The 26,685-nt window shown below is 44.1% G+C and overlaps 1 protein-coding gene across 9 annotated transcripts in view; it reads left to right on the forward strand.

Annotated features, from left to right (window-relative positions):
* Positions 1 to 26,685, forward strand: part of RALY (RALY heterogeneous nuclear ribonucleoprotein) — a 90,180-nt gene that overhangs the window by 21,569 nt on the left and 41,926 nt on the right. For 6 of the 9 annotated variants that reach the window (XM_059892435.1, XM_005214529.5, XM_005214527.5 and 3 more), the window contains exon 2: positions 19,512 to 19,591. The exons of 2 other annotated variants lie outside the window; for them this stretch is intronic. Coding sequence is in view for 1 of the 7 variants with exons in the window: in XM_059892436.1 (XP_059748419.1) it covers positions 23,349 to 23,474 (126 nt within the window). In the remaining 6 variants the exon portion in view is untranslated. Of the gene's footprint in view, positions 1 to 19,511; positions 19,592 to 23,231; positions 23,475 to 26,685 lie in introns of those variants that run through there. One more of the 9 variants, XM_059892436.1, reaches the window with a different exon arrangement.

The raw sequence follows: 26,685 nt of genomic DNA on the forward strand, positions 1-26,685 counted from the left end.
TACTGTGTTGGAGTTCTTAGACTGGGACGCATGAAGTCACAGGATAAGTTTCGGTACGCTCAAATATTTTTTTGTAGTTGGGTTAGTTTAAATATTATTATGCGTAGTTTAAAAGTTTATGTTGTCATGTTATGAGATGGATGATTGTTGTTGTTTAGTCGCTAAATAGTATCTCAGACTGGGACGCATGAAATCACAGGATAAGTTTCGGTATGCTCAAATATTTTTTTGTAGTTGGATTAGTTTAAATATTATTACGTGTAGTTTAAAAGTTTATGTTGTTATGAAATGGATGATTGTTGTTGTTTAGTTGCTAAATAGTGTCCAACACTTTAGCGACCCCGTGGACTGTAGCCTGCTAGGCTCCTCTGTTTGTGGAATTTCCCAGGCAAGAATACTGGAGTGGGTTGCCATTTCTTTCTCCAGGGGATCTTCCTGATCCAGGGATTGAACCCGTGTCTCCTATATTGGCAAGCGGATTCTTTACCACTGAGCCACCAGGGAAGCCCTAAATGGATGATAAGTTAGCATAATTTTTTTAGATTAAATGAGAAGGCGTTAAATAAATTACAGGATTATAATAGGCCCTTTGACCTTCACCACAGAGGGTCTAATTTTGCTAGATCTTTGGTATTTTTAAGAGAAGATAGAAATTAATTAGAAAGAAAGAGATCTGATTTTAAATGTTGGCAGTTAACTCTGGTTTTTTTGTTTTGTTTTTTTAACTTGTTTGGGTCAGAGAAAACAAATTCTTGGGCCTAAGCATCTTTTTGTGACCTACGAGATAAACAGGTCTGGGCAGGAACAAGTCTTTCCGTTCAGTTCAGTCGCGTCCAACTCTTTGTGACCCCATGGACTGCAGTATGCCATGCCTCCCTGTCCATCACCAACTCCTAGAGTTTACTCTTTGAACAGGGCTGAATGGATGATACCATCAGGGATTGCTGCCATTCTGAGTCTGGCTTCTTGGCTTCAAACTGGTCATAGCTTGGAGTAGAAAGAATGAAGTTCAGACTATCAAGTTAGGTTGGGACAATTCCTACATGAAGCATCATGCTCTGTGCGTAACAGCTTCTGTAATATCTTAGCCCTTGGAGAGCATCATGTTTACTCCCCTTGTTTTTCTGATGAGACTAAAATCTGAAGAATGTAACACAGCTTTCTGCTAGGATCCTAAGCAGCAAGGCCCCCTCTTCAAAATGCAGACCTTTGTTTGGTGCTTCCTGCCTCATGCTCTGAGGGCATGGGCTTGGGGTTTCTGGCATACTTTGGGATCGCTGGTAGAGCTGGGTGAACACCCCTTCTTAGTACAGTGCTATCCTAAGCAAAGGGAGGGTTGAGGTGGCAGTTAGTAATAGGCTCAGCTGCATCGTGGTGCGGAGGGTCTATTTCTGTCACTAGCATCATGACCTTATTTTTTCTACCTGGAAAGATAGAGAGGACAATTCAGCAACAAAGAGCCTCAGTGCCAAGATAGATCTGTGCCTTCACTGCCCCTTCTCTTCCTCCTCTTTTTCTTCCCTTCCAGCTCGTTCCTCCTTGAGCCCTACTTAACACCCTACTACCTCCCTTCTGCACCCCCTTTGTTTTTCGCCAACTGTTGGCCCTTCTTCTCCATGGGAAGTTCTTACGATGCCACTGCAGTAGGCAGAGCCAGGGATTGGACTTGTTTTTTAGGAGTTTTGGGAGGACTTGCTCTAAAGTAGGGCAACTAAATAAGGGAGATTATATGTATTTAAAGTACTCCCTCTTCTTCACCTCCACTCCAGGTTGGAAAGGATTATATTTCAACTATGGGCTTGGCTACAAGGCTCATATAGTCTGGGGCCACCTCACCCTGCCTTCTGTCAGCAGCACAGTGTTTTGACACCCACTGTTCCCTGTATGCCTGTTCAGTAGAATGACTTTGTTTTGACTGTTCCTCTCAGTAGAAACTCTTAAGCTCCTTCTCCTCTTTGCCTGACAAATTCCTACATTTTTTCATACCAGTTCAAATGCTGCCGCCTCAGTGAAGCTTTGCCTGGTCACTGCATAAGCAGAGTTAATTTTGATCTTTTCTGTACTTTGCTTGTACTTCCATAGTTGTCCTTTGGTGCTGTGTGACCCCTGAATCCGCTCTCATTCATGAAATTGAGACCTTGTGGGCCAAGGGACAGTGTGCTGTTTATCTCTGTTTCCTTTGTGTCTCTGAAGGAGGCCTGGCACAGATAGTACTTGCAGAATGAAAGACAGAAATATGCGTGTACAGATTCCTGTGGTATAAGATGGAACGTGAAATGCTGTAGGTGCAATATGACACAGTGCTCTGGCAGTTTATGGGAGTTCTTGAGAGAGAACTGAGAGAAATCTTGGAAGCTTCTAGAAGCTGGTAGCATTTGACTATTTCTTTGAAGATTTAGAAGATCAGTTGGCAAAGATTGTGGGAAGAACATTCCAGATGGAGGACATGGTTAGAAGAAAAGCAATGAGGAAGTGCAGAGGTCAGACCCCACTTACTAATTTACCCATGCCCAAAATTCCAGGCTAGCCTAAAAAGGAAACTCTCTTCTGTCCTCTTCTACCTTTTTTTTCTTTCTATTCTTCTTTCTTCCCTTCTCCCTCTCTTGAGAGGCCCTTGTCTTTTACTTTTGGTTTCTTCTCAATCCTTTCCCTTTCATCTTCCCAATTGTCCAGTCTTTTGTTTTTTCAACTGTGTTACCTTTTTCTACCTACTTTCTTCTTTCTTGCCCTCTTCCCCAGGCAACCCAGGAAATCCAGGCCTTTGGGTTGAGACCTGAATCAGCTACACAATGTTTAACTCCAAATAACACCTCCTCATGTGAAGCTGAGAAGTAATCATGGCATAATTGCGTCTCATCTCTCTCTCATGTTTTATTGGCATTGATTTTTTTTTTTAACCTCCCACGATGCTGGGGGTGGTGTTATCATTTTATTTTTTTTAGTGGTTGTCAGAGTGTCAGTTTTAATGAGGATTTCTGCAGACAGGCCTGCCCTTGAGTGGTATGAGCCTTCAGGCAAAGCTCAGGCTAGATGAGTCAGAAACGCTCATGGATCTGTTTCTTCTTGCATACAGGTGTCTGGGTCACACAGGCACACACACGCTCCCTTCTATCCCTATAGGTTTATATGCTTTGCAACACATAAACACACAATTGAGTTACAAAGGTGCACATATTTCTTCTCTTCTGTCCATATCCATACTTACCTTCCCTTATACCTTGAGGTCATCTTACTTCCTCCTCCTGCCATGTACCCACACACTTGTCCTCCCATACCCTTGTCCCACTGTTTTCTGCCTAGATACCCAGAATTGAGTGTGCTGTGCAGGTATCTGCAGACCTGTCTTACAGACACGACTCTGCCCTCTCCCTTATGTATCCACACAAATACACCCCTGCGAACACACTGACATCTGCCCATGCCCCAGTGCCACACATTCAGCACCACACCATTTCTCACTGTTTCTTAAATCTCTTTCAGTAAGTATTTCTAATTTTTATAAGAGACACGTTAGCTTCAGACTAGTTTTGAAAGGAAATGTCTTTGTTGACAGCGACGCTAGCAGACCATTAGGAAGTCAGAACCATTTATGACAGATGCTTTGACTAAGCTCTCTAGAGTATTTACTATGGCAGGTGGGGGAAGGCTGGATCAAACAATAGCGGATTGCTTCTAAATGATACTGTTATGTGCCAAGGTGTATTTCAGTCTAGTTCCAAACTGGATCCTGTGATATCAGGGTTCATTTCTATTGGAAAGTGATCATATACTGGCAAAAGAGCCAGAGCCACTGTAGATGTTCCAAATTAGACTTTCTAGGGTGGGGCTGGGAGAACTGTATTTTTAATAAGTCCCCAGAGTCCTTCTGTTGTGCAGCTAGGCTGGGAAACTGATAGAGAGGAAGATCTGCATTACCTTTCTGTACCACCTTGGACAAGTTATCTTTTCTGGACATTTGCCTTCTCAACTGTAATATAACAAAGCTCATGCTCATAGAGGATCTTTTCAGCTCCAAAATTTCCTGCTGGTTTATGATAAGTTCAGTCTGGGATACTTTTCTACCACAAAAGTGTCCATTCTTTGTCCACCCTGCAGGGCATTTTGGGCTTTGGCTAGAGGCCAGCAGAGGCAGCCTAGGTCCTGACCTTCTGTCAGAAGCTCTGACACAGATCCTAATTAGAAGTGGATCGATATGGGCCTGCAGCCAGGCCTGCGGAGCCTGGGAGGAAGCTGGAGGAGTGTTCTAGCTGGGGAGAATCTGATTACTGTGAAGTAGATCTAGTTATGCTTGTCGACACAAAGGTCCTGCTGGTATAGCCCTTTTCCCTAGGGACCAGCAGGCAGGGCTGTCCTGAGCAAATGGGGAAATGCTTAATGTGTATCCCCCTTTGATATATTTTCCTCACCTGTATAAACTCATATAATATAGTGCTAGGTACGTAATACAGGCCCCTTCCTCAGATGGAAAAATCATTTAGTGTTAATGTTGATAAAGCCTCTTTGTATGTTCATTTCCCCTAACAACTCACCGGGATAGGTTGAAAAGGAAACTGGAGCTCAGAGAAGTGAAGTGACTTGGCTGCCCTGTGTCACATAGCATGTTCTCTGTTGTACTGCTCTACAGTATTTTTGAGCATCCGTAGCACCATTCCAAGTTGATGGAGTTTTTTTCCTAAACCAAGCTGATGGACTTTTTTTTTTTTTTTAAACCAGGGGTGTCCCTTACCCTTCTGTAAACTGAACTGGAGCTGAAACCTTTTCCTTGAAACCCTTCAATTGTTGTTGTTTAGTCAGTAAGTTGTGTGCGAATCTTTTGCAGTGCCATGGACTGTAGCCTGCCAGGCCTCCTCTGTCCATGGGATATCCCATGGACACTATCCACGGAAGAATAGTGGAGTGGGTAGCTATTTCCTTCTCCTGGGGATCTTCTGACCCAGTGATCGAACCCAAATCTCCTGCTTGGCAAGTGGGTTCTTTACCACTGAGCCACCAGGGAAGCCAAAACTCTTCGAACAGTGGAGGAAATTCCTTAAAACCAGTGGTTGAGGAGGATAAGGGGAGATACTCTGCTTGCTTTGACTTTCTCATCGCCTTTCCAAGGTCCCTAAGGAGTGAGTAGGCTCTAATAGGAGAGATCAATCATCATTTGGGATCAGTGGGAGGGCTGAGTCAGGTTTCTGTACTAGCCCTGTGCACAGAGGGAGAAGGGACTCATGACCAGCTATTCCTATGCATTGTAGAACCCAGGGGCTCAGTATGCTCAGCTGCTAATGTGCTCAGATCAAATTCCCCTCCCCCTGGAGTTGGTCATCCAACAGATATATGTTAAGTATCTCCTGTGTGTCAGGGTTTGTGCTAGTGCTAAGGATTCCTAGATCAAGACCCAGTCCCTGCCCTGAAAGACCTCACAGTCTAACATCAGAGTTAGAGAAACCACAGTATTCTTTGTGTGCCTTAATAGAGGCATATCCAAAAAAAAAAAAAAAAGGCATATCCAAGGTACTCTGGAATCACAGAGGCATGAAGGTAGGTTTTTTTTCTGAAGGAGGTAACTTTAATCTGGCTCTGAAGGAAGAGTAAGAGTAGGGGCACAAGAACAACACTCCAGACCAGGGAACAGCACAAAGGAAACCACAAAGGTGGGTCCAGGAACAGTTGATAAGGGGGGTGGGGGTAGGCATTAGAGTAGTGCCCAACATGTAGCCGGTCAGATTGACAGCTCTGCCCCTTACTAGACTTAGGACTGTCATAGTAGCCACTCAGTGGTAGTAACACAGGAGCAGATGGGGAGAAGATGGGTGGGTTTACTAGCAGGCGCTGACTGAAACAGTTTTAGAGACGAAACTAGGGAAGAAAGCTGAAGAGCAGCAGCCTCTGCCCTCTGGGCCAAACCTGCAGAGATGCTGGGGGTTCTTGGCAATGGTTTGAAAGCTCGTCCACCCAGGCACAGGGCTTTACTTCTCTGATGCCAAAATCCTCTGCATGCCTGCCCCTCCTTCCTGTGTTCTTTTAAAAAAAGAAATTAATGGAATCTGTTCAGAATACCCCTGAAATGAAATTACATTTTTAACTCTAATTACCCTAATTAAAACTTGACAGCTGTAATCCTGGAATGGCAGATATGCTAAGTACCCCATGCCTGTGACAAGCTTACTTACCCAGATGGAATGTTCTGTTCTGGGCTTAGGAGAAAAATTCTTCTGTGTATTTGTTTTGTTTTTCCCTATCGGCCATTAGTCTTTGACCTCACAGCTTCCTCAAGCTAGGATAGTCTGTCTTGTGGGCTACAGGACCCCTGAATTTCCACAGCGGTCCCTTTGCTTTCAGAGGTGTTGCTCCTGATGATTCTTACCACATACCTTTGAGTTCTCACTTCTGTTGAGGTTGGTCTGCATGCCCTGAGCCTGTCCCTGGGTGAAATCCCCTGCCTGTGGGGGACCTGCACTTTTTAGAGGGCTGTCTGCTGATCTAGGGCTACATCTGTGTCTGGGATCAGTTGATGGCTGGTATTAAGGTTACAGTTTGAGGTCAGGGACAATGAGCTCTGAAAATAGGATTCCTCTTCTCTTCACATGTATCAGCATAGGCTAGAAGCAACTTGGTGAAATGCCTGGTCTTGACCCCTGTCTTGACTAGTTACCTGGACAGACAAGGAACATATTGGGGAGGGAGGGAGACAGTCCTTGAAACAGCCTGAAGGCTCTGTTGATGCTGTGAGTAATCTCACAGTTCTATTAGGACCAAATATCCCCATGTTCTGTTACTTTCTTGTAGCCTGAAAGCCTGTTTAGTCAGTGGACACTGGGTGTTAAGTACTGCAAAGGATACAGAGTTGAATAAGACACACTCTGTGCCCCCTGAGAAGCTTAGAATTGTGGGGGGAGTAGGGAGGCAGTAGTGGATGAAGGACAGCCATATAATGACTAGTTACATAAGACAGAACAAGGTAAAATTTCCCACAGGTGTTAGCATTTGAACTTGACCCGAATAGGTAATACTGGCAGAGGAATGGAGAGGGGCATTGCAGGTTTTAGGGAATAGTGTGATGGAAGGTGGGAAGTTGTTAGATGACAGTCTGCTGTGATTGGAATACAGTGAACAGGGAAGGGTACGAAAGAGGATGAGATTACGGTTTAAACTATCCTGTAGGTAAAGGGAGTCCGTTGGGGCTGTAGGACTGTAATAGGAGTATGTGTGGTGGATTGAGAGGGTGATTGGAGACAGTAGATTAGAACAGATGTCAAGTAAACTATGGCCTATGGGCTGAATCAGTCTGTTGCCTCTTTCCATGAAGTAATACTGGAACACAGCCACACTCATTTGTTCATCTATGACTGCTTTCATATTACCTTGTGGCAGAGTCAAATACTACAGAGACTGCTGGCCCTATACAGAAAGTTTGCTGATCTTTGAGTTAGAAAGTAATTATGAAAGTTCCGTAAGAGGAGATAAATGTCAGGAGTAAGCCTGAAATGAATTGGAGGTGTCAAATGAGACTGCAGAAGCTGAGACAGTATGATTTAACAGAGAACACCTGCCCTACCTACCTCTCACAACTTTGTAAGAGTCAAATTTTCTGAAGGTCACGATGTCACAAAGGACACAGGACATGAGTAAGTCCTGGTTTGCCCTTATTAGCTGTGACCTTGGGCAAATCACTTAACTTTCCCAAAAGTTTAGGTGAATGTGTTGAATGAAACAAAAGAACCAATCAGGTTTTTCCTCATGACACAGAACTCTTACTCTGCTGCTTATCTATGCTTCACCCCCTAGGTTATGTCTGGGAAAGACAGATATCCTAGAAAACTTGGAACATAGTTTATAGTTTGAGTTGTGAAGCTGGGGACAGGTGGGCGGAAGGTGTGGGAGAGGGGCTCATGATAGTTTGAGGGCATACTGTGCCCTTCGCCTTCCCTAACTGCTGGCACTTGTTCTGGCCAGATATTTCTACCCTTCAACTTCCAGAGCATATTAGGTCCCTGCAAGACAAAAGGCTGAATTGATTTATTTCTTAGTCAGTCACCTTTCAAAGCAGGAAATGACATAAGTACCACTTGGCATCTCTTATGTTCTCCTTGCCGCTACCCTGAGCCCCCAGTGCCTCACTCCCTTTTTCCTAGGACTGTGTGTGTCTACCCTGGAGGACAGGAAAAATCACTAGATGGGAGACTGCAGTGGTGGGTTCCAAACTCCTTTCTCCCTTTGGCTTTCTCTGTGACCTCAGCCAATTTGTTTTGGTCTCTGGCCCTTCAGATGACTTTAGCCACCTCTTGGGATCTGGACTTTCTTCTGTAAGACTCCACTTTAGGATCACAGTCTTTTCCCTTTTTTCCCCTTTTATCCTGTGTACCCTTCTTTCAGTCTGGAGTATTTGTGTAAGTACACACCTCATTTGCTTCAAATTCACTGCCTTTGACTATGAGGAGAATAGTCATATCATTAGCTGTTTTTATTGACGAAGTTTCAGTAACTGGCACTCAGTCTAATTACTGGAGTGGAACAGACACTGGAGGTCAGGTCCAGCTGACCCCAGGGTTCAGTGAGGCATGGTGTCTCGAGGATGGGCCATCTATTCAGTACAGGCAAACATTTGGCCCTGACATCCTTGATAGAGTAGAGGAATAAGGGCCAGGCACTGATCCAGGCAATTTACATTTTTTGTTGTTGTTCTTTTTCATAACTCTGAGATAGGTGATATTATCACAGATAGCATTTTACAGATGTGGGAACTGAGTTTTAGAGGATCATTCAGTAGACAGTGACTGACTCATTGAGGATACAGAGGAATACCTAAATATTCCCTCTCCCCAAGTAGGGGAGAACGGTGGAAAAAACAGATATCAAAGCTCAGGAAGGCAGTTAAATAATAACGCCTAAGGATACCCAGTTTAGGTGGCCAGATACAGGGCTCAAACCCAGATCTGTATGCTTGCTATTTCCATGCTGCCTAGGAGAGCAGGGAGGAAGGGTTGATGTCCAGGCCCTATGGGTAGGGGATGGGAATTAAGTATTTCTTGCCAGGAGTCAGAATTATTTGAGGGCTGAATTTGAGTTGCTGAATCCAACCTGAGGTGATAGAGCTAGGATAGAAGTGAGAGAGAAGGGAAGAGGTTTTAGAGACTGACAGGAGATTGTCCTCAGGTTAAAAAAAAAATTAAAAATTTTGTTACGATTCTGTAGATTATTCCAGTTTAAAAACTTGAACCATTTTCTTCTCACCACAGCCTTTGTGAATGCTGGCTTTTTTCCCCGGAGGCCCTGTCTTCCTTTTTTTCTGACCACGGCTAGGAGGCAGGTCATGGCTAGCTTTGAGCCATAGCGTCTTTCAGTCTGCTGCTTCACCCTGGGTCTTTGCCTGTGATGCCTCCAGTAGTGCTAGATGTGATTTCTTCATCTGTCAAATACGAGGATTGGACTAGCTGACTGAGGTCCTAGTGTTCTAAAGTGGTCCTTTATCCATCAGGCCTGAAATTCATAACTACACTGAATCTCAACTAAAATTCACAGATTGTGTTTTTGCCTGACCATCTACTTGTGGCTTAAGATTTAGGGTACAGTTGGCATTGTCTCTGAGGTCCTGGCCTTCCACCCCAGAGCCCCAGTCCTGGGCCTGAATCCACTTCTGCAGAGCACTGTCATTGCTTTCTAAATACCTATTCGGGAACTTATGTGTGAACTTGAAATTTGCATTTCCAGGTTCCACATTGAGGACACCTCCAAAGTTATCTGTACTATAGGAAGTTCGAATGATGTGGGAAGTGCTTTGGTTAGAAGTAAGGAGACTGATTTGGGGCTTGCCACTCACTGCCTGCTTGCCTTCCACCACTTTGGACAGCTCTCTCCTCATTCTGGTCTTAACACCCCTTCTGTAAAATGGTGGGGCCTCTTCTAGCTCTGGTCTCATCAGTGACAAAAGGCCATCTTCTATACCATTCATTTGCAGCGCACTGTCTGGCCCCAGCTTTGGTTTGTTGGTTACAGATTGTAAAGCCTTAGATTCTCGCTTCCAGCTCCAGAGGGGGAAGGGGAACCATCCAACTGTCTCATTAGCATGGAGAAAAGAAAACAGTAATTACTTGTGCCTCCCTTGATGATTCCTGCAGGGTTGGTTTTTCGGGGAAGGAAAAGGGGAAAACTGGAGACAGCTTTGGCTGAGGAGGGAGAGATGCTGTTAGCTGCCCAGAAAAGCAGAGGCAAGAATGATTGTCTCGCATGTCTGTCATATTCTCTGGACATTCCTCCAGGGAGCCTAGAGACTGCCTGGATTGAGTTTCATCTATTTATGGCATGTATAGTGTTCTCATACATGGACATGAATTGGGCTCAAGAGCCCTAACGTCACCTGTCATTAAGAAAGCAGCTGCCCTCCCAGGCCTCTCTTTGTGATATGCTGTGCGTCCTGACACCTGTCTTTATTGGGGAGTAGAAGAGGGTTTTACTGAGCCATTTTGTGACTTGGCTGCATTTTTATTATGTTGTGAGGTCATCTTTTTAACCCCCCCAGCAACACAGCCAGTTGGTTTATTATGCCAGGGCATAGGCAACACACAATAGAGCCAGTCAGAGTCAAGGTCAGGTATTCTTGTCTTTGGAAGGAGTTTGGAACTACAAGACCATGGGGTTTGGTCCAGGCTGGGAAGAGCTGACCTCACAAAGATTGAGGCAGTTAGAGTTTTGAGGCCAAGATGTTAGGGGGCAGGCTGAACAGAACTAAAATAGATTGGCAGATGTGGCTCCTGGGACAAAAACTGTTTGCTCTGTGGCCAGTCTCATACTCCCTGCTGTCTGGGCAGCTGCGCACCTTCACGTGCTGATGGTAGCAGAAATGGGCCTGAGACTCCCTGCAGGAGGGCCCTGCCTGACTGGACCTGGAGCTGTTAACGCTATGATTGTGTCCTGTGACTGCTCGCTTGTGCCTTGGCTGTCACCCTGGAGGCCTAGAGAACTAGCTTCCATTTTCCTTCCTCTATCTCGAGGAAGATGTCACTTCAGAAACACCTTTTCAGTCTTCCTGTATTCCCTGGAGTTTGCTCTACTCTAAACAGCAGGGATTCTGTAGGGATGTTGTTCATTCACTAAGCCATGTCTTGACTGTTTGCAGCCCTGTGGACTGTAGCATGCCAGGCTCCTCTGTCCACTGTCTCCCAAAGTTTGCTCAGATTCATGTCCATTGAGTCAATGATGCTATCTAACCATCTCATTCTCTGCCCTCCCCTTCTCCTTCTGCCTTTAGTCTTTCCCAGCATCAGGGTCTTTTTCAATAAATCAGCTCTTTGCATCAGGTGGCTGAAGTATTGGAGTTTCAGCTTTAGCATCAGTCCTTTCAATGAATATTCAGGGTTGATTTCCTTTAGGATTGACTGGTTTGATCTCCTTGCTGTCCAAGGGACTCTGAAGGGTCTTCCCCAGCACCACAACTTGAAAGCATTAATTCTTATGCCAGGGCATAGGCAACACACAATCAGCCTTCTTTATGGCCCAACTCTCACACCTGTACAAGACTACTGGGCCTGGCATAAGTGACTCAATGATAGGTATTTTTTTTTCCATCTAAGTACCACAAAAGATGAATCAAACAATAAAAAAGACTTAAGAGAAAGGAAAAATGTACTTTTGCTATTACTTATTATGTATCATTGGGGCTTCCCTGGTGGGTTAGACGGTAAAGAATCTGCTGACAGTGCAAGAGACCCAGGTTTGATCCCTGGATCTGGAAGATACCCTGGAGAAGGGAATGGCTGCTCCCTTCAGTATTCTGGCCTGGAGAATTAACACAGACAGACGAGCCTGGCAGGCTACAGTCCATGGGGTCAGTTCAGTTCAGTTCATTTCAGGCGCTCAGTTGTGTCCGACTCTTTGCGACCCCATGAACTGCAGCACGCCAGTCCTCCTTGTCCATCACCAATTCCCGGAGTCCACCCAAACCCATGTCCATTGAGTCGGTGATGCCATCCAGCCATCTCATCCTCTGTCGTCCCCTTCTCCTCCCGCTCTCAATCTTTCCCAGCATCGGGGTCTTTTGAAAGTTAGCTCCCCACATCAGGTGGCCAAAGTATTGGAGTTTCAGCTTCAACATCAGTCCTTCCAATGAACACCCAGGACTGATCTCCTTCAGAATGGACTGGTTGGATCTCCTTGCAGTTCAAGGGACTCTCAAGAGTCTTCTCCAACACCACAGTTCAGAAGCATCAGTTCTTTGGTGCTCAGCTTTCTTTATGGTCCAACTCTCACATCCATACATGACTACTGGAAAAACCATAGCCTTGACTAGACGGACCTTTGTTGACAAAGTAATGTCTTTGCTTTTTAATATGCTGTCTAAGTTGGTCATAACTTTCTTTCCAAGGAGTAAGCGTCTTTTAATTCACAGGCTACAGTCCATGGGGTCATGAAGTCAAACATGACTGAATGACTAATGCTTTCACTTTTTCATCATTAAGGCCCAAAGCCTTAGTTATTCTAATTTTTTCCTAATAACCTTTTATTGTTGTTGCTGCTGTTGTGTTTCTTTATTTTTTTAAAAATAGACTTAAATAGTTTAACTGTTTCTTGACAATCTTGTTTGATCCATCAGAAAATCCTGCAGGAAAGTAGATACTATGACCCTTATTTCACAGACAGAGGAAAAAGATCCAGAAAGGTGAAATGACTTGACATGGAAAGTCAGAACATGGAGCTTAGAGTCAGAACATGGAGCTTGAGATTTTGGTTGGACCTTCTAGACCTTAGAACAAAGGTTGGTGGGGCAGTTATTTTATTCAGTCACAGGTTCCCAAAGTACTTCGTGTCTTCTACTTGCCAGACTGTGTCAGATACTTGAGCTGTTACAGTTAAGAAGACCCTGCTGCTGCTGCTGCTGCTAAGTCGCTTCAGTCACAGCAGCAGTAAACATCCTCTTCTCTTCTCCCCTCCCCCTCAGTTCAGTTCAGTCACTCAGTCCTGTCCAACTCTTTGCGACCCCATGGACCGAGGCATGCCAGGCCTCCCTGTCCCTCACCAACTCCTGGAGTTTACCCAAACTTATGTCCATTGAGTTGGTGATGTCATCCAAGCATCTCATCCTCTGTCATCCCCTTCTCCTCCTGCCCTCAATCTTTCCCAGCATCAGGGTCTTTTCAAATGAGTCAGCTCTTTGCATCAGGTGGCCAAAGTATTGGAGTTTCAGCTTTAACATCAGTCCTTCCAATGAACACTCCAGACTGATCTCCTTTAGGATATTGACTGGTCGGATCTCCTTGCAGTCCAAGGGACTCTCAAGAGTCTTTTCCAACACCACAGTTCAAAAGCATCAATTCTTTGGCGCTCAGCTTTTTTCACAGTCCAACTTTCACATCCATACATGACCACTAGAAAAACCATAGCCTTGACTAGATGGACCTTTGCTGGCGAAGTAATGTCTCTCCTTTTTAATATGCTTTCTAGGTTGGTCATAACTTTCCTTCCAAGGAGTAAGTGTCTTTTAATTTCATGGCTCCAGTCACCATCTGCAGTGATTTTGGAGTCCCCCAGAATAAAGTCAGCCACTGTTTCCGCTGTTTCCCCATCTATTTGCCATGAGGTGATGGGACCAGATGCCATGATCTTCGTTTTCTGAATGTTGAGCTTTAAGCCAACTTGTTCACTCTCCTCTTTCACTGTCATCAAGAGGCTCTTTAGTTCTTCTTCACTTTCTACCATAAGGGTGGTGTCATCTGCATATCTGAGGTTATTGATATTTCTCCCAGCAATCTTGATTCCAGCTTGTGCTTCCTCCAGCCCAGTGTTTCTCATGATGTACTACTCTGCATATAAATTAAATAAGCAGGGTGACAATATACAGTCTTGATGTACTCCTTTCCCTATTAGGAACCAGTCTGTTGTTCCATGTCCAGTCCTAACTGTTGCTTCCTGACCTGCATACAGATTTCTCAGGAGGCAGGTCAGGTGGTCTGGTATTCCCATCTCTTGAAGAATTTTCCACAGTTTATGGTTATCCACCCAGTCAAAGGCTTTGGCATAGTTAATAAAGCAGAAATAGATGTTTTTCTGAAACTCTCTTGCTTTTTCGATGATCCAGCTGCTGTTGCTGCTAAGTCACTTCAGTCGTGTCCCACTCTGTGTGACCCCATAGACGGCAGCCCACCAGGCTCCCCCGTCCCTGGGACTCTCCAGACAAGAACACTGGAGTGGGTTGCCATTTCCTTCTCCAAAGCATGAAAGTGAAAATTGAAAGTGAAGTCACTCAGTCGTGTCCGACTCTTGGCGATCCCATGGACTGCAGCCTACCAGGTCCCTCCATCCATGGGATTTTCCAGGCAAAAGTACTGGAGTGGGGTGCCATTGCCTTCTGATGATCCAGCGGATGTTGGCAGTTTGATCTCTGGTTCCTCTGCTTTTTCTAAAACCAGCTTGAACATCTGGAAGTTCACGGTTCACATATTGCTGAAGCCTGGCTTGGAGAATTTTGAGCATTACTTTACTAGCATATGAGATGAGTGCAATTGTGCGGTAGTTTGAGCATTCTTTCGCGTTGCCTTTCTTAGGGATTGGAATGAAGACTGACCTTTTCCAGTCTTGTGGCCACTGCTGAGTTTTCCAGATTTGCTGGCATATTGAGTGCAGCACTTTCACAGTATCATCTTTCAGGATTTGAAATAGCTCCACTGGAATTCCATCACCTCCACTAGCTTTGTTCGTAGTGATGCTTCCTAAGGCCCATTTGACTTCACATTCCAGGATGTCTTGACTCTAGATGAGTGATCACACCATCTGGGTTGTGAAGATCTTTTTGTATAGTTCTTCCCCTCCCCCTACCCCCATTCAAATCATTGGATTTTGAGGTAGAAAGAGCTCCAGAGTTTATCTGGTCTTCCTTTCATGTTGCTACATGAGTAAGGCAGATCATGAAGCAAGCACATAGACTTTGGTGTAAAGTAAAGCAGACATAGGTTCAAATCCTAGCTCTGCTGCTTGCTAGCTATTTGACTGAATGTTACAGTTAGCCTCCTCACCCATCTTCAGTTTTAGTCACTAAATCGTGTCCAGCTCTGTTGTGACCCCATGGCCTGTAGCCTGCCAGGCTCCTCTGTCCATGAGATTTCCCAGGCAAGAATACTGGAGTGGGTTCCTTCTCCAAGGGATCTTCCTAACCTAGGGGTTGAACCTGTGTCTCCTGCATTGGCAGGCGGATTCTTTACCACTCAGCCACCAGGGAAGACCCGTATTCAGTTACCTTGGCTATAAAGTGGGCATTCCATCACTTGCTTCACAGGGTATTAGGATCAGGAGGGTTGCCAACATAACACCTAGTCCAGCAGTAGCCCAGGTCTTTCTGTCACCCTGCATCAAGGCCTGGCCTAAGCCGTTGCTCAAATGAAGCTTCTGAGGCCACTTCTAGTCAGACTGATTCCCACCACCCCTCCCCGACCCCCCGCCACTTTTACAATACATAGCACTCTTGAAACTGTTAGGTTGTACGTAATATTCTTTTTTTTTTTTAAAGATTTGATTTATATTTGATTTATAAGGTTGTGTTATTTTGTATTAGTTTCTGGTGTACAACAAAGTGATTCAGTTATATGAATGTGTATTTTTTGTATTTTCCAATATGATTTATTGTAGGATATTGAATATAGGTTCCTGTGTTATACAATAGGACCTTGTTTATTTTATATATAGTTTGTATCTGCTAATCCCAAACTCCTATTCTCACATCCCCCCTTCCCCTTTGGTAACCATAAGTTTGTTTTCTTTGTCTGTGAATCTATTTCTATTTTGCAAATATTCATTTGCATCATATTTTAGTTTCTACATATAAGTGGTATCATACAGTATTTTTCTTTCTGGCTTATTTTACCTAGTACGATAATCTGGGTTCATCCATGTTGCTGCAGATGGCACTGTTTCATTCTTTTTTATGGCTGAGTAAATCACTACAGATGGTGACTGCAGCCATGAAATTAAAAGATGCTTACTCCTTGGAAGGAAAGTTATGACCAACCTAGATAGCATATTCAAAAGCAGAGACATTACTTTGCCAACAAAGGTCCGTCTAGTCAAGGCTATGGTTTTTCCTGTGGTCATGTATGGATGTGAGAGTTGGACTGTGAAGAAAGCTGAGCGCCGAAGAATTGATGCTTTTGAACTGTGGTGTTGGAGAAGACTCTTGAGAGTCCCTTGGACTGCCAGGAGATCCAACCAGTCCAATCTGAAGGAGATTTCTTTGGAAGGAATGATGCTAAAGCTGAAACTCCAGTACTTTGGCCACCTCATGCGAAGAGTTGACTCATTGGAAAAGACTCTGATGCTGGGAGGGATTGGGGGCAGGAGGAGAAGGGGACGACAGAGGATGAGATGGCTGGATGGCATCACTGACTCGATGGACGTGAGTCTGAGTGAACTCTGGGAGTTGGTGATGGACAGGGAGGCCTGGTGTGCTGCGATTCATGGGGTTGCAAAGAGTCGGACATGACTGAGCGACTGATCTGATCTGATCTGAATATTCTATTGTGGTTTTATTAATCATTGTAAAGATTCAGTGTTGTCTTGTGCTGACATAGCCATATTTTCAAGAGGTGACAGAACTCACACAATGAAGACAGGTCTGGAATGAGACCATAGTGGGATGAGATCTTTCCAGTTACCTGAGTACTGCTGTACCAGGCTGTGTGTATATGGAGTTCTTCAACTGAGGCCTTCAAGGCGAGTCAGTTGTGCCATGTTGGGAGGTAGGGCAGTGGAAGCTGGATCAATGGAAAATTCAGCTAGCTATTTATGTTAGATCCAGCTTTTAAAACACAAGTCTTCCAAACTTTCTGAAGAAGGCGTACTTTCTTATCTACCCTTTGGCCTTATGTCTGGCACCTGTATCTTTGATGATTTTTTTTTTTTTTTTTTTTAATTTTGATTGTGCTGTGTCTTCGTTGCTGCATGCGGGCTCTCTAGTTGCATTGAGCAGGGGCTACTCTTCTTTGTGGTGCCTGGGCTTCTCATTGTCGTGGCTTCTCTTGTTGCAGCTCACAGGCTCAGTAGTTGTGGTGTGCCGGCTTAGGTGCTCCATGGCATGTTGGATCTTCCCAGACCAGGGATCCAGCCTGTGTCATCTGCATTGGCAGGTGGATTCTTACCCAGTGTGTCACCAGGGAAGTTCTAATGATTGTTCTTTTTGACCTATTTTGGATTTTTAAAAAAAACAGGAAAAGCAAAAAATAAAAAAAGATCTCGTGTGTGTGTGTGTATACAAGCCACACCTTTCATGTCTTGGCTGTTGTAAATAGTGCTGCTATGGACATTGGGGGGTGTGTATCTTTTTGAATTAAGAGTTTTCTCTGGATATATACCCAGGAGTGGGATCATACAGTAACTGTGTTTTAGTTTTTAAGAATCTGCATACTGCTTTCCCATAGCCTGCCTAATATTCTTAGTATATTTGTAGGAAGTTGACACAGTCTTGCCCTGGACTACTAGGAGCCCAAGGATAAGATTTGTTCTCTTTCAACCCTGCATCTGCTATAATCCCCAACCTAGAGTTGAAACTGTGGCTAACTAGACCCAAGAATTGTTTTTTGATTGATTGGATAGAAGACTTGGGAGGATTTGCAGCTGACAGAGCTGTTAAAGATTTGTCTGGGTCTCCCACCTTCACTCTTCCCCTTTCCTCTCCTGTTACAGTATCACATTGATTCTTAAAAAAATCCTTGTGTTGTAGACAGGATGGGAATTGTATCTCTATTTTGTAATTAAGGAATCTGAGGCTCAGATTAAAACTCAGGTCTCTTGTTAGGAGATAGATCCATAGTAAGAGTAGTAGAAATTTGAACAGAAATCTTAACTGACTAGGTCTTCATCGTCTAGAAGCAGTAGTAATGTTTACACGGAAGAAAAACAGAGGAACTGTTCTGAAGCCTTAGTGGATGGTGAGAACAGAGCTTTGATTGTAGTCACAGCCAGAGGTATTTTCAAGAACACAACAGAGAGGAGAGGAAGGGTTCAGGATAACTTCACCTAATTGTTAGGCCTTGAAGATTAAGATAAATTTGAATATGAATAAATGAAGAGAGTCGTTCCAGGTGAGACAGCAACATGGATAAAAGTATGGTAACTGGAAGGCCCACGGTCGTAAGTGATGACTAGACCCGTGGTGTAAGAGTCTAGAGAGCAAGGCTGAGGTGATTGGGAGCCATGCCATTTTTTGGAGCAGGGGAGTGGCATTAGGAACAGGAGTTTAAAAGTGTGGGCTCCAATAGATTGGAGTAGAAGGCGCGGGGGAAGACTAGTGAAAGAGAGACCAGGGAAGAGGCTACTCTTAACAGCCTGTTCTTGTAATGTCAGTAAATTCTAAGAAATACTCCAGCAGTGCAGGCAGGAGATAATGAGATCCTGAAGCAGTCCTTCTCAGAATGGCTGTCATTCCTTCTTGGAAATAAAATAGTACATGTAAAGTGCTTAACCCGGTACCTAGACGATTTCAAAGTGTGCGTTAAATGTTAATGGCAGTTAAATGACTGTTGTGGTGGTGGTGATTATCATAGTTTTGTGCTCACAGTATCCTCTGGAACTACCTGGCTGAAGGACTCAGGAGTCAACTGGTGTTTAGTAAAAAGCCTGGACTGCAAGTAAATGGAGAGTATCCCAGGGTTGGGTATAAATGAGGGCTCTGAGTCATGTCAGCCAGGACTAGAGCATGCGTTTTCTGTCTTTTTTCTTCTGTTTTTTGAGGAGTGGTATAACGTGTGATTAAGAAGGCAAGCCCTGGAGGTTGAACTCAGGTTGAAGTCCCAAGTCTGCCATCTACTAGCTGTGTGACTTGGGGCAAATTTACTTAGCATCTCTGTATCTGTTTTACCTTAGAAAAAGTGAAGAATGTAATATCACACCAACCTTACAAGAGTTTGTAAAGATTTAAAGAGTTAATACAACCAAAGGGTTTACAACAAGGCTTGGCACTGTGCTACTATTCTCTTTACCCCAGTCATTTCTACCCCACATTCCAAGTAATATATAGGAGTTTCTCTGTCCCAACAGAGGACGGGGTAAGTGGAGAAAACTGAAGTCAGCCTCATAGTGCTTGGAAGTTTCTCCCATCTGGGTTCTAGGTTTTGGAAGCCTGGAGGAACCTCTTTCTTTCCATCACTACATTCTAGTTCTGTAGACTTTCTTGTTCTTAGTGTAACAAGCTTCCTCTTGCCCATTATTGCCTCAGGGCTTTTGTGTTTATTTCCCCTCTCTGAAGCTCTCTTCCTCTGATCTTTGCAGATCTCACCCCCTTACTTGGGTCTGTGTCTAGTGACTGCTTCTTGGAGAAGTCTTCCTTAACTTTTATCTAAAATAGACCTCATTTCACTCATAGTCGTTCTTTCTTTCCTTGCTCTGCTTTATTTTTCTTTATAGCCCTTAGCACAACCTAAAACTGTTTATTAACCTGTTTTTTGCTAGGTTGCAAGACCTGTAAGGGCAGGAACTTCAAATGCATGCATTGACCTAAGCTCAGGCCTGTTTTGAGCAAGACCCTGACTGACTTCTCTCTGTTCTAGGTGAGCCCTCTTCCCTGAGGCAGTTGGTGCTGACCCTGTAACACAAAAGAACTTGCCGGCTGAGCTCAGCCTTGCTACTGGTGAGTGAGGGTACCTGGGCAAGCTTGGGCCAAGATACAAAGTGACTAGTTTGGGGCTTATTTTTACCCTTAGTACAGATAACTTACAGGTAATTACTCTCCTACTCCATGCCTAAGAGACTGTCATAGGCAGACAGTCTGGGATCACTTACCATAAATAAAGCAAAAGCACGCTCAATTCCTTCTGGCTTCTGCCTGCTACTTTCTGCTGTGTGGTATCCTGGACCTGGCTAAACCCATTCTCCCACAAACTCTCTTAACATGACTTCATAGACTTTTCTGATTTCAGTCTTGAGTGTGACCTACCAAGCCCAGACTTGGTTTTGGGAAATCCTGTGGTTTTATCAGTCCTGCAGAATATCGATCATCAGTGGAGCTGGGGATGGAGAGTTAGAGTGGGGCTTTGTGAAGGGAAAGTCCAGCAAAATTTAGAAGGAAGACTGCAGATGGTGAAATAGGATGGGAAGTCAACATAATAAGAATCAGTTGTGTTATGGATCTCATTTATACTATATAAAATCCCATTTTATAGATGAGGGAATTGAGGCTTAGGAAACTGAAGTAATATGCCCAGGGTTTATGCCTGGAAATCCATAAAGCTGATCTTAGAATCCAGGTCAGTCTGTGAATACCATTCTCTCTGACTTGGCATGCTTTCCTTGGACTGCTAATCTCCTTGGAATCATGATTTTTCTTATAAAATTCAAGAAGACAGACCTTCTTAGGGGTTCAGGAAGGAGGCCTAGTTATTTGAAAGGCCCAGCAAGGCAGGCAAGAGGTGGGGGTCCCTTCTGAGCAAGGACATTTTTAGTGAGGTGGGCCAAGAGGCTGGAAGGAAGAACCTCCAAGCAGGCAGAGACCCAGGCTTAAATATGAGTGGACGGAGAAGAAAACATCTGTAACACTTGGGACCCCATGAGCTCTTGGGCTAGCATAGACAGGGACCTGGTGAGCTGACTTGTAGTTGGAAAACCTGGGGGTTTATTGTCTCTCTCAATAGTTACCTTTGGATAATCTGTTTGCCTATTTTTGTTAGAGTGCCTCCATGTACCTTCACATGTTTATTTTGTGTATACCAACCATATAGGATGTTGTAGAGAATCAAATGGGAAATGCAAGTTGGAAAGCTTTGCGAATTGTAAAAACTGAAGTGAGAGAAGTGAGAAGAAAGCGTTAACAGGTGTCTCTGGCATCTCAGTCCCTGACCTTTAGCCACCCGGCTCCCCAAAGGCAAAAGGGAAGGTTTTGTCTTGGAAATCTACACTGTAAATTTTCTCCCATGCCCTCTTCTTCCTCTCCTCCTGCTGCAGGCCCTACCAGAAAACAGTTGAAAAGTTCCACAAATTCAGTCTTTCCAGGGCACAGAGACAGAACCAGGCAGCATTGGCAGCCATCATTTGCAGCGTGTAGTCTGCGGAGTACAGGTTTAAATGCACTCTCACAGCTTGGCTCCAAGTCCACTGCCAGTACAGATGTCATGGTTGTTTTCAGGAGTCCATCCACAGCATGTGTCTGTATTCACTGACTGCTTCCACTGGGATGTTGCTTTGTTACCTACTGTTATCTTAGACCAGGAGGGCTATTCCTATTTTGGCCCTAGGTTCCCCACTTACTGCCACCCCTCACTACTATTAGTGAAAAACTCATGTATACTGTAGCTTCATATCCTATCAGAGGCTGTGATCATTTCACTTTTCCCACCATTTCTCTCATCCTTGGCCAGTGATAGAGTTCTTCATACTCTCTTCGTATTCTGTAGTAAGGGACATTCTTTTCTTCCCGCTGCCCGCCTGAGGGTGCACAGAGGGATCTGTGTCCCCACTTGAGGCTCCTGGAAATCTGCTTTGACCAACCTTCCCTCCTTTTCTAAATCTCCAGACACTTACTGTCATCTCTTTTTGTCTTGGTTAATCTAATGTTCTTTAGCTTCTGGCCTTTCCATGGCCTGGGCATCAAGCTTGGATTTTATTGTTCTTATGACAGCTGCCCTGCGAAGTAGTTCCATTGTTGATTCTTTTAAAATATGAATGCTACTGCTAAGTCGCTTCAGTCGTGTCCGACTCTGTGCGACCCCATAGACGGCAACCTACCAGGCTCCCCCGTCCCTGGGATTCTCCAGACAAGAACACTGGAGTGGGTTGCCATTTCCTTCTCCAATGCATGAAAGTGAAAAGTGAAAGTGAAGTTGCTCATTCGTGTCCGACCCTCAGCAACCCAAAGGACTGCAGCCTTCCAGGCTCCTCTGTCCATGGGATTTTCCAGGCAAGAGTACTGGAGTGGGGTGCCATTGCCTTCTCCGAAAATATGAATGGTTCCATGTAAAAAACTGTATAATATACTGATACACATGTAATAGCTTATTTATCTAACATCCTCAGTTTTCCAGAATCCAGCTAAAAAACAAAAGGTAGCAAAGCATGTGTCATACCTTGCACAGTGCTAATTTATTCCTATTTTTATGTGTTGTTGTAACAAGCTTAACAATCTGGTTTCTAAACCCCCAGAAGATTAAGAACAGGGCATATAAAGGGGAGGAGGAGCTGCTATATTAGCAGCAGCAGAGGTGAGAGCTGAAAGCCAACTGTAAGGGAGATATAAAAGAAGAATGATAAGACAGAAAAGTTAAAATGGGTATGAAGGCCGTACTTTAAGGGCAACAGCCCTGTAGACATCTGTACACTTCAGTAAGGTAGGGCTAGGTAATTTTTAAGGTAGTTCTTGAAGGCCAGTAGTATCAAAGAATATTTAATTATTTGCAGTGTCTGCTATAGTATCAGATGCTACATTGAATGCTCTACATAAATTGATTTTGTTTTCATCACACCTTGAAAGGTAGGTGGTGATATTCTCATTTTATAAATTATAGAGACTTAGAGAGGGACACACCCACTCCAGTGTTCTTGCCTGGAGAATCCCAGGGACAGGGGAGCCTGGTGGGCTGCCGTCTGTGGGTTCGCAGAGAATCTGACACAACTGAAGCGACTTAGCAGCAGCAGCAGCAGCAGAGAGGGACACACAGGCAGTGACTGGAAGAGCTAATAAACTTAGAATTTAGAAGAATCTGGTTCTAAAAAGCCAAGTTTTTTCTATTATTCTGCACCGTCTCTTCAGCTGTGGCCTAAAACCTCAGTCCTTCGCAGCCTCTTGGGACAGTGGTTTCCTCCACCCCCCGGCCCCAACCCTGCCTTTATTCATTCTCTTGAATATGAATGTCTTTTCCTTTTAAAGATATCCATTCATTTAGTGCCTATTTATTGAGTGTCCACTATGTGCCAGGCACAGTTTTAAGTGTTTGAAATGTAGCAGTGAAGAAAATAGTTTTCTCTCCTGTAGCCTAAATTCTAGTGGAATATAAACAAATGAATATGTTGAAAAATAAAGCAGGAAAAGGGAATAGGGAGGCACCATGTGATGAAAGAAGGCCTCCATGAGAAAATAAAATCTGTACAGAAATATGTACAAGATGCAGTAGTGTGAGCTGTGTGTATATCTTGGGGAATAACATTCCAGGCATAGAGTTTGGTAAGTTTGGAGGCCCTGAAACAGGAGCACGCTTAATGTTTTGAGGAATAAAGGAGGCCAATGTAGCTAGAGATGAATTGAGCAATAGGAGGAGTGGATTATGGAGAAGTCACAAGGGTAGACAAGAACTCAGATCACGTGGGGCTTTATTCTCAGCGAAACAGGAAGCCGCTGGACATGTTTGAGTAGGTGAATGACATAATCTAACGTCCATTTAAAAAAAGAATCCCTCTGCATGATTGTATCGGCCAGGACCTCCAATATGTTGTTGAACATAATTGGTGAAAACAGACACTCTTACCTTGTTCCCAGTTCTAAAGAGAAGGGATTCCGTCTTTCTGAGTACTTAAGTGTGATACCAGTAAGTATGATGTTTGCTGCAGGGCTTTTTGGTAGACTTCTATTTATCAGGCTAAGTAAGTTCTCTATTTCTACTTTTTTCAGAGGTTTTATTATGGATGGATGTTGAATTTTGTTTGTGTGGTTTTTTATCCTTTATTCTACTAACATGGCACTATGATAATTGATTTTTGGATATTAAACCAACAGCATTCCTAGAATGAATCCCACTTGGCTATAGTGTATAATCCTTTTTGTATGGTCTTGATTTGGTTTACTAATATTTTGTTGAAGATTTTTGCCTGTATTCATGAGAGATGTCAGTCACTAGTTTTCTTGTTATGTCTTTGGTTTTGGTGTCAGGGTAATCCTGGTCTCTTAGGCTAGAGAGACTTCCCTCTGTTTTCTGGGAGAGTTTGTGAAGGATTGTGATTTCTTTTTTGAATTTTTTAGAAACATATTTCTTATTTTAATTATTCTTGGCTGCGCTGGATCTTTGTCGCTGCACTTGTTCTTTCTCTAGTTGTGGTGCGTGGGCTTCTCTCTCATGGTGGCGGCTTCTGTCCTTCTGGAGCACGGGCTCTAGGCACCTGGGCTCAGTAGTTAAGGCTTATGGGCTTAGTGGCCCTGAGGCATGTGGAATCTTTCTGAACCAGGTGCTGAACTCAAGTTCCCTGCATTGACAGGCAGATTCTTAACCACTGAACAACCAGGGAAGTCTTTGATTTTAAATGTTTGATAGAACAAGCCATGTGGACCTGAACTTTTCTCTGCTGGAAGATTCTTAATTACTAATTCAAAAATTCTCATGATAGGTCTACTCAGATGTACTGTTTTTTTTTTTTTTTTTTTCTTTTGTGTCGATAATTTCTGTGTGTCTAGGAATTTGTCCCCTTCATCTAAGTTGTTTAATTTTGTGGCTTAAAGTTGTTCATAGTATTGCCTTATAATCTTTTTTTAACTCTAGAAGGTGATAACCCTTTTTTTGTTTCTGATTTTGGCAATTTGTATTTTCTCTGTTTTTCTCTTGGTCAGCCTTACTGAAGGTTTAATTTTGTTGATTTTTTTCAAAGAACCAGCTTTTGGTTTCATTGTTTTTCTGTTCCACTGATCTCTTCCTTTAATATTTGTTTTTCCTAACTTTAGCTTGCTTTGGATTTAGTTTGTTCTTTTTCTAGTTTCTCAAGTCTTAAGTTACTTTTTTAAGGCACTCGCATCCGAAATGAAACTCTTCTTCAGGCATGACTGACCTGCGGACTGTCACATGCTCCTCAGTAGTAGTCTCTGGAGAACTATCTGGAGCTTCAGGGAGGGCCTGACTCAGACACAGTGGGGGAGACAGGTGGTCCACAGTGTTGTGCCACCAGTAGGAAGAAGGGGTCTAGGGCTTGACCCATAGCACACAGCAGCCTGGATCCTGCCTGCCCCAGGTGCCCCACCACCACCTGAGATTTGTGTGGGTGGGCCTGAGATCCCTCACCCTCATACAAAGGGTATGTGCCCCCATGCTGGCTGGGGCAGGCCTCAGATGGGGACAGTTTAGTCGGTAGTGATGTGATACATGGGAAACCAAGCTTTCTCCACTTTCCTAGGAGATTTTGCCTGATACAGAGCTAGAGGAGACCACGGCCCACCTCACAGACTTCAGAGACAGATGGCTTTGGAAGCCTTACCAGGTTCCTGTTAATGACTGAGATTCAAAGCAGAAATTTGATTGCATCAAAGATACAAGGCTTAAAGGCAGATACCAAATAAGTACGCTTAAAAATGAGGATACTTATTTGTGGCCTTTAAAAGTTTCCTCAATGTTCAGTTCAGTTCAGTTGAATTGCTCAGTCGTGTCCAACTCTTTGCGACCCCATGGCCTGCAGCACGCCAGGCTTCCCTGCTGCTGCTAAGTCGCTTCAGTCGTGTCCGACTCTGTGCAACCCCATAGACGGCAGCCCACCAGGCTCCCCTGTCCCTGGGATTCTCCAGGCAAGAACACTGGAGTGGGTTGCCATTTCCTTCTCCAATGCATGAAAGTGAAAACATAAAGTGAAGTTGCTCAGTTGTGTCCGACTCCTAGTGACCCCGTGGACTGCAGCCCTCCAGGCCCCTCCGTCCATGGGATTTTCCAGGCAAGAGTACTGGAGTGGGGTCCAGGCTTCCCTGTCCATCGCCAACTCCCGGAGTTTACTCAAACTCATGTCTCTTGAGTCGATGATGCCATCCAACCATCTCATCCTCTGTCATCCCCCTCTCCTCCTGCCTTCAATTTTTCCCAGCATCAGGGTCTTTTCAAATGAGTCAGTTTTTTTCACATCAGGTGGCCAAAGTATTGGAGTTTCAGCTTCAACATCAGTCCTTCCAATGAATACTCAGGACTGATCTCCTTTAGGATTGACTGGTCAGATCTCCTTGCAGTCCAAGGGACTCTCAAGAGTCTTCTCCAACACCACAGTTCAAAAGCGTCAATTCTTTGGTGCTCAGCTTTCTTTATAGTCCAACTCTCACATCCATACGTGATTACTGGAAAAACCATAGCCTTGACTAGACGGACCTTTGTTGGCAAAGTAGTGTCTTTGCTTTTTAATGCTGTCTAGGTTGGTCATAACTTTCCTTCCAAGGAGTAAGCGTCTTTTAATTTCATGGCTGCAATCAGCATCTGCAGTGGTTTTGGAGCCCAGAAAAATAAAGTCAGCCACTGTTTCCCTGTCTATTTCCCGTGAAGTGATGGGACCAGATGCCATGATCTTAGTTTTCTGAATGTTGAGCTTTAAGCCAACTTTTTTACTCTCCTCTTTGACTTTCATCAAGAGGCTCTTTAGTTCTTCTTCACTTTCTGCCATAATGGTGCTGTCATCTGCATATCTGAGGTTATTGATATTTCTCCCGGCAATCTTGATTCCAGCTTGTGCTTCCTCCAGCCCAGTGTTTCTCATGATGTACTCTACATACGAGTTAAATAAGCAGGGTGACAATATACAGTCTTGACGTATTCCTTTTCCTATTTGGAACCAGTCTGTTGGTTCATGTCTAGTCCAAACTGTTGCTTCCTGACCTGCATACAGATTTCTCAAGAGGCAGGTCAGGTGTTCTGGTATTCCCATCTCTTGAAGAATTTTCCACAGTTTATGGTGATCCACACCGTCAAAGGCTTTGGCATAGTCAATAAAGCAGAAATAGATGTTTTTTTCTGGAACTCTCTTGCTTTTTTGATGATCCAGTAGATGTTGGCAATTTGATCTCTG

The sequence above is a fragment of the Bos taurus genome, chromosome 13, assembly GCF_002263795.3.
Source record: "Bos taurus isolate L1 Dominette 01449 registration number 42190680 breed Hereford chromosome 13, ARS-UCD2.0, whole genome shotgun sequence".
NCBI classification, from domain to species: Eukaryota; Metazoa; Chordata; class Mammalia; order Artiodactyla; family Bovidae; genus Bos; species Bos taurus.